General features: G+C 44.4%; 1 protein-coding gene across 1 annotated transcript; it reads right to left on the reverse strand.

Annotated features, from left to right (window-relative positions):
* Positions 1–1,024: 1,024 nt before the first annotated feature.
* CLRN2 (clarin 2) lies at positions 1,025–11,829 on the reverse strand. Its single transcript, XM_079153069.1, has 3 exons — positions 11,327–11,829; positions 5,485–5,664; positions 1,025–3,244 (listed from the first exon to the last, which is right to left on the reverse strand). Exons 1-3 carry the CDS (start codon positions 11,577–11,579, stop codon positions 2,979–2,981), a joined length of 699 nt encoding a protein of 232 aa, XP_079009195.1. The 5' UTR covers positions 11,580–11,829; the 3' UTR covers positions 1,025–2,978.
* Between the last annotated feature and the right edge of the window lie 2,284 nt (positions 11,830–14,113).

Below are 14,113 nucleotides of genomic sequence, written 5' to 3' on the forward strand. Positions count from 1 at the left end.
TAAATCCCACTTAGGAATCTGTTCCGTGGTATCCCTGAGAGACGGTCCTCCAGACTGAACCTGAGTTTCTCCGGGACGTTGTGGTTGCCACCTGGTAGATCATGGTTTGAAACTTTAAGGTCTCACTGATGCTGATGAAAGGCTTTCAAAGGCTGTGGCCTCTGTCACTAGAGACAGGCCCACAGGCACAAAGGCCTGTGCTTTGACTGGGTGGCACACGTGGCCTTGACTGAGTTCAAACCCAATTCCACTGTTAGAAGCAAAACTGAGTTCACTCAGTTTCCTTTTCTCAGTGACAGTCTGCACGCAGCTCAAGGCAGTGACTTCTCAAAGCCTGCAATCCTGCTCGTGTTTTTAGCAGCTACATCACAAGCTACCTCTGTGTGAGCCACCCAGCTGCTCAGAGAATGGACTCTCAGGAGGGCTGGGATTTGTTTGTAAACTGCTCTACTCGGAGCTCCTGGATCAGTTTTGAGACTCTCTCTCTCTCTGTGTCTCTGTCTCTCTCTCTCTCTCTGTATGTGTGTGATGGGAGATTAAGCCCAGGTCCTCATGCATGGTAGGCAAGTGCTCTACCACTGAGCTATATCCCTAGCCCTTCTTACTTTTCAATTTCGAGATAAGGTTTCTTATCCATGCCTGGCTCAACACTTGTTGAGTGTTGAGGTCCTCAGATACTTAGTAGGTCAGCTATTGTCAGATTCTTCTGAATTTATGTTTTTTAAGCCCATCAGCTGGAGTTTGTGTTCAACTTGTTATGATACTGACATTTCTTGTTTTCGGGCAGCATGGCGTCTATTGCTATCTTTGGATCCCTCTCTTATTATATTAGCTTCCGTCTAGCCACATGCCATCTGAATTAGTCCACAAATAATACTGATGTTGTGCTTGGGAAAGGGACAGATGGGCTTAGCAGGGAATTGTAAGCATTTAGCACAGAGGGGTGCTGTGGAAACTTCCAAAAGTCATCAAATCAGGTGTCTTTTTAGATGTAGTTATTTGGGGGGAATTAGGTAACATTTATTTGGCATGAAGACAGCAATCCTGGGAAAAGACTCAACCCAGCTAGTATCATAGAACAATGAGTCGGTAGAGTTGGGTACTTGTTTTAGCCAGGGTTCTCCAGAGAAATGAAGTCATAGGATGTGCCTGTGTGCGTGTGTGTGTGCATGCACAGGCGGCCCTCCCTGTCCATGGGTTCTGCATCCACAGATTGAATCAACTGAGGATCAGAAATATAGTTAGTCCTAGGATAGTTATCTGTACTGAACACATCTATTTTTTTCTTTCATGATTCCCTTAACAAAATAACAAGTGTTTACATGGTATTTACATTGTTATATGCATTGTTACCAGTAATCTAGAAATGATTTACAGCATATGGGAGGATTGTGTAGGTTACATGCAAGCACTATGTACAGAGGAATCGATCATCCATGCATTTTGGTCTTGGAACTAATCCCCAGAAGATACCAAGGAATTGAACAGAGAGAGAGGGTTGGAGGAGGGGAGAAAGGGAGAAAGACAGAGAGAGGGGGGGATTTTTTGGATTTGGTTGAAATGGTTGTGGAGGCTGGAAAGTCCAGAATATGCAGGGCAGGCAGGTGGGCTGGGGACTTGGGGAAGAGTTACAGTTCAAGTGCAAAGGCCACGTGTTGGCGGAATCCTCTGTCCTCCTGGGAGGTCAGTCTTTTTTCCATTAAGGCCTTCAATTGATTGGATCAGGTTCACCCATATTATGGAGCGTAAAACTTAAATGTGAATCTCATCAGGAAATATCTTCAGAAAAACATCTATGATAGTGACTGACCAAATATCCGAGTACCACAGACTGGCCAAATTGACACACGAAATCAACCATCACAGCATTATTTAGGAAAGCCCAAAACAAAGCAAAAGGGTTTCTTCAACATGTCAACTAGAGCAGCGTTCTCATTCCACTGAGTGTCCATGTGCCTGTGTGCCCTTCTTGGAATTTTGGGCCCTGTGCCTCGGGTCCTCTGTCCTGACGCACATTGCAATGCCCTTTGCCAACCTTGTTTCCTTCACCACTGGAAAGAGGCCACTCATCTTTCACGGTGCAGATCAGATGTTGGCTCTGTGACACTTGCTTCATGCCATATACCATCCTGAAGCTCTAATTCCTTCCTGGCTCCTGTATGCCTGTGCGATTTCAGCAGTTATCATATTGTGTTGCAATTGCTCATCCATCAGATGACAGGTTAGTTTAGTGGTTAAAGGTATAGATCCTGTTCCAGACCTCCCAGACTGAATTCCTGATCGCAGCAAGTCACCCAGCTCTCCATGTCTTAGTTTTTCATCTGCCAAATGGGGCTACAATAGCACGTACCACCTGAGTTTTCAGAGGATCTAACAAGTTAATGTGTGCAAAACTCTCAGAACAGTGTCCAGGACATAGTAGCCACTCCAAAACTGGTAATTTTCATTCTTAGTGTTATTGTTGCTATCTGATTACTGTCATGTAGGAAGATTAGGTGTTTTTCAAGGACCAAGACCTTATTACTATATTCCTCTTCACACATTCCCCAAATACTGTGTGAGATCGACCAAGTGTCTCTGGACACTTGCTGGAGAATATGCTACCTTATATTTGTAGAGTGCTCTGTCCCTGACATTATCACCCACGTAAAACTCATAACAAACTTACAAAGTTATTACCATTCCTCTTTACAGACGAGGAAACTGGAAAATGGACACTAAGTGAATCGTCCAAGGTCACACACAGCTGGCAAGTGGCCGAGTCTCCAAGTCCAACTCCAGAGGCATGAGGGAGACCGCAAGTGTTTGGGGTTCCAGGGAAGTCTTACTTCCTGGACCAGTGCCCCATCCCAGCCTGCTCCCTCCCACCCTTCCTACCTCCAAGAACAGGGACATTAGGGAATGGGAAGACTGCCAAAGCTGAGGTCTCCCTCCCACTGGGGGACTGACTTAGGAAGGGCGTGAGCAGGAGGAGGCCGTCAGTACAGGATGTCCTCGGCCGTGACTGTGGCCTCTTCGATTTTCGTCTTGATCTCAGGGAGGGGAATTTGACTGATGGCCACCACCACCAAGTTTGCCGCGTGGGCTGACGCACTGGCCACGCAGATCCAAAATGACTCTTCATACCGCTCCTCCACCACGACAAACTGGAAGAGCTTCTCCTGGAAGTTGGCAACTCGCTCCGTCAGGTGGTGAAATCTCACCGCGGCCATGAAGCTGGTGATGGCCAAGGCCACCGCTCCACCTGAAACCCAAAAGCTGCCTCAGTCACTGTCGCTTTTCACAGTCCTAACAACTCTATGCGAGGTGGCATTTCTGTGCCATGGGTAACAAACTTGCTTTGGGTTTAAAAACCTATTAGGGCAATACAAATTTTAATTTGTTTTAACAAAGCTGCAGCAAACCCACCCAGCCTGCCGGTGATGGGTGACCTGTGTGGGAAGGAGCATAAGCTTTATGTCAGATGGACTTTGAATCCCTTACTCAGCGCCATTTTTCTTGGGGATCACTTTGGAGAGGTTCAGCCTCTAACATCTGGGATGTCTGTATGGACCTGAGGACTGTGGGGAGGTGACTTTCTGCAGGTGGTTCTGCCCTAGGGCTGGACTGTTATGTTCTTAGCTGCTGAAGTCCTTCGAAGGGGGAAGGGAGGTAGGAGGGGAAGATGTGGAATTCCCAGCCTCATTTACCTCCTTATCGCTTGCTTAAAACTTCGATGTTCTTGGGTCTGTCTTTTCCTCTCTCTCACTGGGTGTATCCCCCTCCCTGTTCTGATCTAAACTAATATTTTCAAAAATGCATTTACTATGCTTTTATTAGATTATTACATCCTCACCAAGGAGAATTTGGACACCAGAGATAACTGTAATGATGGAAAACACAATTTACTTTTATCCTAAAAGCCAGGAATAAACACTTTGAACAGATTAGTGTATTTGGCTATATTTCTTTCCCTTTCATAAATTGGTATGATGGTGCTCTTACTTTAATTTTAAATTTGATTTTTTCCCCTTCACTTGAACATTTTTCCATATTGTTAAATGTTCTGGTACAGCCCAATTTGGAAATGGGTGCAGAGAATTTTATTCTGGAGACACACTGTACTTTAAGCATGACCTTATTTCTGGAAATCTAGATGGCTGCTAGTTTTGATATTGTAAGTTGTTGCAGTGAATACATTTATGCACATCTTTGTGCTCTTGTTCTATTATTTCCTTAGCACAAATCCCTGTATGGAATTGTTCAAAAGCTATTCACATTTTTATGGCTTTTGACACTAAAGTTTTGTCCAACTGCTTGTTTTTTGTACTCTTATCAGTAGAATTTGAGAGTCTTGTCTCTTTGAGGAAGGAAATTAACAGAGATACGCATGTATTTACTGAGTAGGAATGAGAAATTTTTATATGCCAGCCATTCTGAGGGTCCATACAGAGAGAAACAGGACACCTTTGGTCTAGACATGGCCAAACCACGTGCATAGGTAAATCTGCAGGAGCCAGCACTGTAAGCATAGGCAAGGGCATGGTAATTGTTTCTAGATATTACATTATGATATATGATAAAACAACATGACCTCCTTTTATACTTTACCGTCTCCTTGTATTAAGTAAAGGTGGTGAGGGGTTATTGCCATAGTGATCTTCTTAGCCCTCATTTTGTGGGACTTCATTATTTTCATTACAGATGATTTGTTGAGGGCATAATTAAATATGAATCAATTTCTGTGTATCAGTATGTTCACATGCATGCTTTTGTTTTGGAAACGTTTTTGGTTTGGGAAATAGGTCACAATGGTTGCAAATAAAACCACTTCTCTGAGTGTGTAATTTACAGGCTCTTCATCTGTAAATATGGGTCTGACAAACCTCCTCCTAGGGATTATGAGACTTAAATAAGGAATGGAAAATCCCCAAACCCAGGCTTGGCACTTAGTGGATGCTCAGTAAGCGGCATCTAGCATCAGGACCTGGAATAGAGAAGGTGTCTGAGGAGGCGGAAGTGACAGGGGCAATTCAGCCATCAATAAGTCTGGTCCACAGTGCTATCTACGCCCTGGGGGTGGGTGCTCTAAAGACACTGGAGGCTCAATCTCTCTTCTCCGCCTCTATACGGAGCCTGGAAGGACCAGCCTTTTACAGATGGTTCTGTTGCTTACATCGCCCTCCTCTTCTGCCATTGGTGCTGGCTCCGTCCAGCCTCAGCTTCTTACCCCTCACCATGCCCACCTCTCCTGTCCTGGGCTCTCTGTCTTCTACCTTTCCCCTCACCCTGACCTCTCCTCACCAAGTGAAGAATATTCTAACAACATAGTTCTTTATTGTGAAAAACTCTGTGACTTTTAGTAAAGAGGGCATTCCTGGCCACCAAGTGACAGCTGGAGGCTGAAGGTGGACATTTAACTTCCTCTACTCTTTTCACCCAGCAACTTGGAGCCTGCCTGGTGATGGTGTGGACATGAATTTCTGTCCCTATGGGGCTTCTTACCTGCCAGGACATTCCATAGGCAGATGCCTCCAGGGCCGTTGACTGCCCGGTAGGGGACCTGGACCATATTGAGGATAGCAAAGCCCATGCTGACCAGAGCCAGGGCCAAGGCCAACAAGAGGAGCAGCAGAATTGTCAAGTGGAGGCCTGTATTGAGCTCCTTCACCAGGTGCGGAAAGACTGGGGAGAGAAGACACAGCTAGTATTTTAGTCAGAGCGTGGTCCTTTTCAGAAAGCCCAAGCTGCTTCCCATATGGGCTTTGATGGAGAAGACAGCAAGCTCTGGTTTTCCAGAAGGAGTTTTCCTGAGATGAACTCTTGACCCCAGAGTTCCCAATTGTCAGTTGACGAGCAACCTTTTCTTCCTTGGAGTGACCACAACATCACCGACCTTGTGGCTCTGAGATCCGCTGTGCACCGAGGCCCGTGAGCCCTGTTGCTGCCTGGGCAAGGTGGATCTCATTGCCCCCAAGGACAAAGGACGCTTAATCCTTGTGTTGCACAATATTTTACGAAAATATTAATTTTCTGTATGAGTGTGTCAGGATGATTTGGTGAAAGATTCCTTTCTATTTGTTTCCCATTTACCACCAGTACTTACCGTGAAGACAAAATGACATATTAGAGCCCTTCAAATGTTGCCTGGGAAGGCAGCGTCCCAACATCGGCAGCGGTGGGTATTGCTGCTCTGTTTTACCCTCTGACTTGGGAAGAGTCCCGTGGCCTCTCTGAACCTCAGTTTCTTCATCAGTACAATAGGGATAGTGATGGTTGCCTGCAAGTTGAGGGTGATCAGCTTTTGCTGAGCCAAGTCATGGGCTGAGTGTTTTAGATCCGATACCTCATTCAATCCTCATGATACTGAAATGACTATGATCTTACCAACTCCTTTACTCACAGGCTTGGAGACATGAAGGCTCTTGCCTTTGGGCAATGTGCCCCTAAAGACTACATGGGTTATGGTCTAAATACTAGAGGGTATAAAGAATTTCAAGTCAGTTTTTGCTAATTATAAATGAAAATGAAAGAACTCCTGAGCATGTGTCTCTGCAGCCACTCCAGGGTTTCCGCTGAGCACCTCCTGGTGCAGCCTGGGCCCAGCGGGGGAGCCTCTGATTCGACTGGCCAGCCCTCTATGGACCCCATCCCTCCTCCGGGCCAGAGCTAAGGCCTTCCTTGTCCTACTCCTACTACTCTGCCCTTGCCGGCTGCCTGCCTCCCTCTATTCATGAAAGTTGCCATCTTCCAAGTCTGACAAGGAAGGTTTTGTCCTCTCCTTAAGCTGTCCTTTCCACCCACAGGGCCTGTACTCTGTGCTGACGTCCTTAGTTCTGATTGAACTTTCTTTCCAGTTTTGTGTTTCCATTTATTGTTATCTCACTGACCTTGGAAATTTTACCTGGGAAGCTGAGCTCCTTTCAGGGAGTTTGACTTCCCAAGGGGGCAGTCTTCCCTCTGCCTCCCTTCCCTTAGATTTTATTTTTCAGTCTTTCAAATCCTCAGCTTCTTTTTATTCCAAAAATGGTTGCTGACACTTGATTACCTAATTATTCTGTTGTCCCTTTCTCAATCGTGAAATCCTGAGGACACACAACTGGCACAATAATCCTCACCAAATCCTTAACATGGAGAATAGTCACCTGCATGATGGCAAAGTATAAAATATCTGCTATTACACCGTATTGAAGATGGTGTAGGGAAGAGGCACTCTCAAACCCTGTAGGGATGTTAATTTCTACCACCCTGTAAGAGGGCAATTTGTCAGCATCTATTAAAGCAAGTTCTCTTTCAGGAATTTATTTTCCAGGCACATTTCTACACATGCTCAAAGCAGTATATGTTGGATGTTCATCACAATAGCAAAAGACGGGAGAAAAATCAACATGTGAATCAATGGGAGATTGATTTAATAAGTTAAGGAACAACAATGCAATGTAGTTTTTAAAAAGAACTAATCATACACACATGATGATCTTAACCTATATCCAGATGAATTTAATAAAAAAACTGAGAAGTAAGCCTGTTAGAAGGTGGGGGAGAGGGAATTTTGGTTGTATGGAGGGAGGTAGAGAAGATGATCCTCAGCCTCCATCCTAGGAAGTGTATAAATTACATTTTAAAAAAATCTTCATCGGTAAAGGGTGAGTCTCATCTAACACCCACACTCACGTGCTACAAGCTAGGCTCAGATCTCCCGGGGACTTCAGAGCTTACTTAGGATGCTATTTGGTATAAACTGAATTCTTGCCTCTGGAGTTTCAGGGCATTGGTTCTCTCCATTTTTTTTTTTTTTAATTAAAAATCTTTTTCAGTTGTTGATGGACCTTTTTTTTAAATTTACTTATATGTGGTGCTGAGAATCGAACCCAGTGCCTCAGGCATGCTAGGCAAGCACTCTACCACTGAGCCACACCTCAGTCTCTTTCCATTTGTTTTGGAGGGTGGCTCTACCTGTGGTCCCGTCACAAGTACTGCCCCCAGAGAGCAGCTGCTCACTTCCTTCCATGTCTGTCCCATTTCTAAGAATTTTTGCTATCTCTGAAGTTTGTTTCCAGCCTGAAATGCATGACCATAAACAGATGATCCATACATAAATGACGACAGCTACCTCCCTCAGGTGCAAACTGTTTGCAGGCCCCGAACACACATTCTTTCTTTTGTGCTCATGGCTACCCTCTCTCACTCTTACAGATGAGGAAACTGAGGCTCAGAGACGATAAGTCACTTTGCCAAGGTCACACAGCCAGGAAGCGCTGCCTAAATTACTCTGCTGCAGGGCTTATAGTTGAAAAGTCAGGAAACTTGGATAACTAAAGGTTGAAAATGTCAGTAGTAGTATAGCTTGAATTCACGAAGTTTTATTTTGCATTGGAATAAACATTCTTATTTTGTATGCTTTAGAGCTACCTTACTTGAATGTCAGAATTGATTATTCTATCAGTATCTGAAGCTTAGATAATTTGTTTGCTCCTGATTCCAGTGAAGTGTGACAGTCTCTTTTGTCCCAGCAAGGCAAATAAGCATGACACTGGAAGTCTAGACCCCTGGGGGAACACTTGTGGGGTGGGAAGAAGGGAGAGAACCCAAGAACTAAAAAACACAGCACACCTATTACGTTAAATGCTTTTACAGAAGTTATTCCATGTATCGATCTCTCTGATCCTCAGTTTATTTTCATCACACAATGAAAGACTAAAATCTTTCTTCTAGCATACCAGGATGGAAGGAAATGAAGCTCAGGGAAGAGCCGTGTGCCTTGCTTACTCTTCCTCTGTTTCTCCTTCAGTACACGCGGTTGGAGGGAGGCACTTGTGACTGGCTTGCTCCTGCCTTCCTAGCAGGATCCAGCCTGTAAATCCTCTATAACGTACTTGAATGTGTGGACACTGCTAATGTTTGTCTATTTCTTTCTCCAGCCACCCAAGAGTAGGTTAACTTGTTTTGTTTTCAGAAGGTCTAGGTATAAAGAAAGATCTTCACCTTTCATGATGAATAGTGATTGGGTTTGCCCTGTGATTGATGGGGAAGTGTTTCTCTTGGGGAGTTCCTGGGAGACCTCTGTAATGGTGAGAAGGGAGGTTGTTTGTAAATAAGACCTAGTAAAAACTCCCTGATCATAGGTTACAGAGCACTTTGACATCCTTCTCTTCACCCATCTGTGCAAGGGATATTTTTCTATAGATCAACATTAAGTGGCAGAGGTTGGTAAATCCTGACTCCAAGTCAGAGGTGGGAGAGTCAGATACACCTGGTAGCTGCCTCCAGGCTACATTGTGATGGAATAAAAGGCTCTAAATCTAAAGGAAACTAGATTTGCACCAGAGAACATAATAATGGATGCAGTGTCCCCAAAGTGCAGCAGTAAAGTCAGCTAATCACAAGGAGGAGCCTGGCCTCAGGCTCCCCATGAAAGCTTTCAAAGAGAATCACTAGCAAACTGAATGTCCCTCCTCTGGGAGGACCTGGGGCAGCAGGAAACCAAACATTCTCAGTAACTGTGATACTCACGGCCAAAGATAAAACATCCTTCGAGCCTCTCACGCAGTCTGGATGCCTCAGGGACCAGACCCTATTAGAGGAACCCGGAGGCACGGTGCCCCTGGGTGTCTTTTTGAGAAGGAAGAGGCAGAACAGAAAGGAACATTTATTGAGTTCCTGCAAACAGCAAACAAGAAGTACTCGTTTACTATGGCTTGTAACTGAGGCAGTTTAAATTTCTGAGGGCTGGGAATGGAGGGGGTCTCATCCTTAGGTTACCAGCAACACGTGAGGTCCAAATGATCACATCTCTTCCGGTTTCACTGACTGGCTCAGTGGCATTCTTTGCAGCCAGAGGATCCAGTTTAGAATCAAGAGCTGCATATAACAGTGCACTTCCTTTATTTTAATTTCTTTGTATTTATAAAGCTTTTAGGTTATTGATTCATTGATTGATACTGGGGTTCAAATTCAGGGTCTTGAGCATACTAGGCAAGTGCTCTATCACTGAGCTACATCCCCAGTCATTTTTACTTTATTTTGAGTGGGTCTCACTGAGTTGCCAAGGCTGGCCTTAAATGAGAGATTCTCCTGCCTCAGTCTCTCAAGTTGCTGGGATTATAGGGATGCGCTGCCCTATCTGGCTTTAGGTTATATTTTTAATGGATCTCTTTTTCTAATACTCAGGTTCAATTTAATTGCTGAGTAAATAAAAATATGCTGAGATGCTTCCTGACTAAACAAAACAATACCTTTTCTTCATGTATACAAAGGATGACAATTTGCATTACATTGGTCAGTGGGTCCAGCTTTTCGTTTTTATACGGGGGAAGATATGTACCCTGGCCAGGGTTCTAAGACTGTGACAATTCTGAAATACAAAAATCAAGCACTAAATAAAACTCCTGAGGCTCTTGCACCAGCCCAGTGCTCACTAAAGGCTTTGCAGCTCACTGTTCTCACCTGCATTCTAATTTTTTGATTCTAAGGGTTTATAGAATGTTGTCTTTTTGGTTTTGCTTTTCCTTCCTGGAGGACTGTCCTAAGCGGGCTTAGATGCCTGCTTCACGTCTTTGAGGACTCTGTTGATATCCTGGGTGACTCTGATCCAAGGCTGAACTCAGGCCAACACCAGTGTGTGCTCACGTTCCCTGTGAGCGGTCAAGTGCCCTGCCTGGGTCTCCCCACCAGTAGAGAGCCACTGTGCCTCAAAGCTGGGAAGGCTGATCCCATAATTCATGGGCAGAGGCCCTTTGCTTTTTCTGAGACCATGAAGCTTTGATAGAAATAGATGTGGATGCAGTTGCCACGTTTCCAGAAGGTTCATTTCTGCAGATGGTCTACACCTGTGAGTTGTGGTGGAGGACACCAGAGTCATGTGACACGCATCTGGCCCCTGGTTCTGCTGTTTCTGGCTGAATGCCCTCAGGCAAGCCATGTAACTCCCCAAGCCTCAGAGTACTCCTCTGCGGAATGGGAACATTAATCATTCTTCCTTCGTCAGTGTGTTGTAAGGCTGAAGAGAGACAAGCTGGGTGAAGCCTTTGGTGGAATGCTTGACCCCTGTAAGCATTCAATATTTTAATATTGACTATTAAAATTTTAATAGGTATTATTAATAGAGGTAAGCTACAAACATATATAAATCCCTATTTGTAATGTTTCTATGTGCCTGTATTAAAATAAAGGAAGGAAGTGAGTCTCTTCCTGGTAGTGAACGAGAAGCCCTAGCACACTGCAGACTTTGACATTTATGCCCGAGATGGAGGCATCTGTCAAATTCCGCCTTTCCACATAAGCACCCTTGCAAATGAAAATAAATAATACGTGTCTAAGTCAGTTTGCATGCCCCCAATATACTCACTGGTGAATTGAGACCGGCGGCCCCCGAGCCCGCACTGCCGCACCTTACACCCTCGGAAGAGCCCGTAGTAAATGTCCCCAATGAATTTGACCAGCTCTGGATCCGTGGCGTTGACCAGATCCACTCCAGTCTGACACAGGATTTTCCCACTCAGCCAGTGGGGCACTGCCAGGGCTATGATGATCAGTAGGAAGGAGGAGAAGCTGAGGAGAGATGCCAGCCCATACCATGCTTTTTTGAAACATCCAGGCATGCTGGAGGGTGCAGGTCATCCCCAAGGCCTCCGGGTAACAGCTGGGGTTGTTGACATCTTCTGGACACCATTTCAAGATTTTGAGTCCATCCCTTCGTCCTCCCTCAGTGCCGGCCTCCACAGTCCGGGCTTACTACAACCACATGCAGAAGCCTCTACAGAGACAGCCTTCCTCGGCGCAGCGGAGTGTGTTACTGATGGAAGTAACCCTATCTCTCCCACCAGACTAGGGTTTCAGCAGAGGGTGTAATTGTTCCTCGGTTCAAGTATTTAAACAACTCTGGTTTGGACCTTGTACTGACAGGGATGTTATTAACAAGCAAAACCAGGCAAACTTGACCACGAAGAGATACTAACCCGTCTCAAAAAATGTATACAGTAGAAGAAAAACAAAGATGGAATGATGAGCTCTTGCCTGTGACCAGCAGGGCACAGTATCAAATGTCGATCTCTTTGATGTGTGCCCTGGCATTTCTTTCTCTAAAATGTCACTGCTCTCAGATCCCTTGAACTGTTAAAAACACCAGGAAATGAGCCGGTTCTCGAGGATTTAACTAAAATGTGTAAATTGGGGCTTTATGGATTTATCACTGGGTGACTCTGACAAGGGTAAAATTGCAATATGAATCTATTTGTGGACCCTGATACTTAACATTCCTCTCCCCCTTCCTCCATGCTCCATGCTAGCTGAAATGTGACAAGGAAGTGTGTGTATGTGTGTGTGTGTGTGTGTGTGTGTTTAATATGTCAGCAAATAGTGGTTACACTGCTGGGGTATTTATCTCTTTTAAAAATGAAGATCTCTCTTTTCATTTTAACCTGCGGGTTCTAGGGATGAATTATTATCTACTTTCTATTTTCTACTATGGCTTTTTAAATTTTGACTTTTACTGTACTTCTGAATGTCAAATTAATGTCACCTGTGACTGGCAACGGCCACTCTGTCAATACCCTAGGGAACAAAATTGAGCAGATATGGCACAGTAAAATTTCTTATTTGGTCATAGAAGTCTGGAGGGGACTCAAGAAGGTGCAATAGTCTTGGAATTTCGTGAGGGATGTGCTAGGGTAGCAGAGAGATGTGCTATAGAAATAATAGCTTCCTTCTTCATATCGGGGGCTCACATCCGTGGTTGTTCTTCAGTGAAAGTAAAGAACAACATTTCATCAGCTTGCATGGGGCTTTACCACATGCTCCATCACCCCAAAAGCTCCACTAGCCCTTTTTGGTAGGGAAGGGGAAGAGATGTGCTGTCCCAGTCATTTCTATTATGGGTAAACTGGTTGTCAGCACATGGACTGTAATTCAGGTCTTTGAAATACAACAGCTCATCTGCATCCCAATGACCTTGAAATAGTAAACTTGTTTCCAGTAATAAATGACATAAAACATAAAAAGCCTTAAGAAGACTGCTTGGCAATGGACTACTACTCAACCACAAAGGGAAATGAAATGATGGCATTTGCAATTAAGTGAAATAGGCCATCCCAAAAAAACCAAAGGCCAGATGTTCTGTGATATGCGGATGCTAACTCACAAGGGGAGTGGGTGGGAGGGAAAAACAGAAGTTCATTGGATTAGACAAAGGGGAATGAAGGAAAGGGAAAGGGAATGGGAATAGAAAAGACAGTAGAATGAATCTGACATTGCTTTCCAATGTTCATATATGAATACGAGACTGGCGTAACTCTACGTCATGTACAACCAGAATGCAAAGTTGTACTCTATGTATGTACAATATGTCAAAATACATTCTACTGTCATGTATGACTAAAAAGAACAAAATAAATAAAATAAAAATAACAAAAAAGAAGACTTCTTGGCACTTTGATAAATGATCCATGTTAGCTAACATTCCTACTTTAATATTAAGCATGCTTTCAGAAAGCAGGATGTGTGTAATACCTCGGTGTCACTTTTTTTTTTTTTTTTTTTGCCCTAAATAATGAACCTCTGTTAACTTTCGGTGTTTCAGGGGTTAAGAAATCATCTCCAGGAAAAACCTATGGGTAACGTTATTCTCAAGCCCTGGGTGTGCTGATTGGAGGTGTGGTTAAGCAAACTGGCTGCTGAAGATCTGGTCCTCTGGGCGAGAGTCTGAGACTGTCACACCTGAGTTTTCTGCTGGGTCCTGGGATTGTTCAGTGGAGTAAAGTGAACTAGTGCACAGGTCACTTACTGGCATTGGCATTCATTGAGCTCCTATCACTTAGCTGTGGTCCTCTAAGTACTGTTGTATTGCACAGAGAGAAACTAAATGACCTTTCTGTTCATTTGCTCTTGACTGGCTTGAAAATCACTAATTTTGGAGGTTGCACTGTTGGGCAAAATATTAATAGTCTCCCACTAGCTTTATTGTAGATCACACCTCTGACTATGGGTTATGATTCCAGCAGCTGCCTAGATTACTCTTCTGGGACTGAAGGCCACTTTTGCTGAAAACAACTCTTCTGTCCGGCTGGCAGATGTCTGATGAGACTGGAAAGGATGAAAGGCTTGGCACCTGTCTTCACCCAGTGTGTCTCCTTCCTTT

This window comes from Sciurus vulgaris, assembly GCF_902686455.1.
Source record: "Sciurus vulgaris genome assembly, chromosome: 9".
NCBI classification, from domain to species: domain Eukaryota; kingdom Metazoa; phylum Chordata; class Mammalia; order Rodentia; family Sciuridae; genus Sciurus; species Sciurus vulgaris.

Bases quoted from the DNA above. Each gene is read 5' to 3' on its own strand.
- CLRN2 (XM_079153069.1), bottom strand. From the start codon at position 11,579: ATGCCTGGATGTTTCAAAAAAGCATGGTATGGGCTGGCATCTCTCCTC. The intron at 5,665-11,326 runs GTGAGTATATTG...TTCTCTCCCCAG, and splicing joins CCGCCGGTCTCAATTCACCA to TCTTTCCGCACCTGGTGAAG. The intron at 3,245-5,484 runs GTAAGAAGCCCC...TTTGGGTTTCAG, and splicing joins CCTATGGAATGTCCTGGCAG to GTGGAGCGGTGGCCTTGGCC.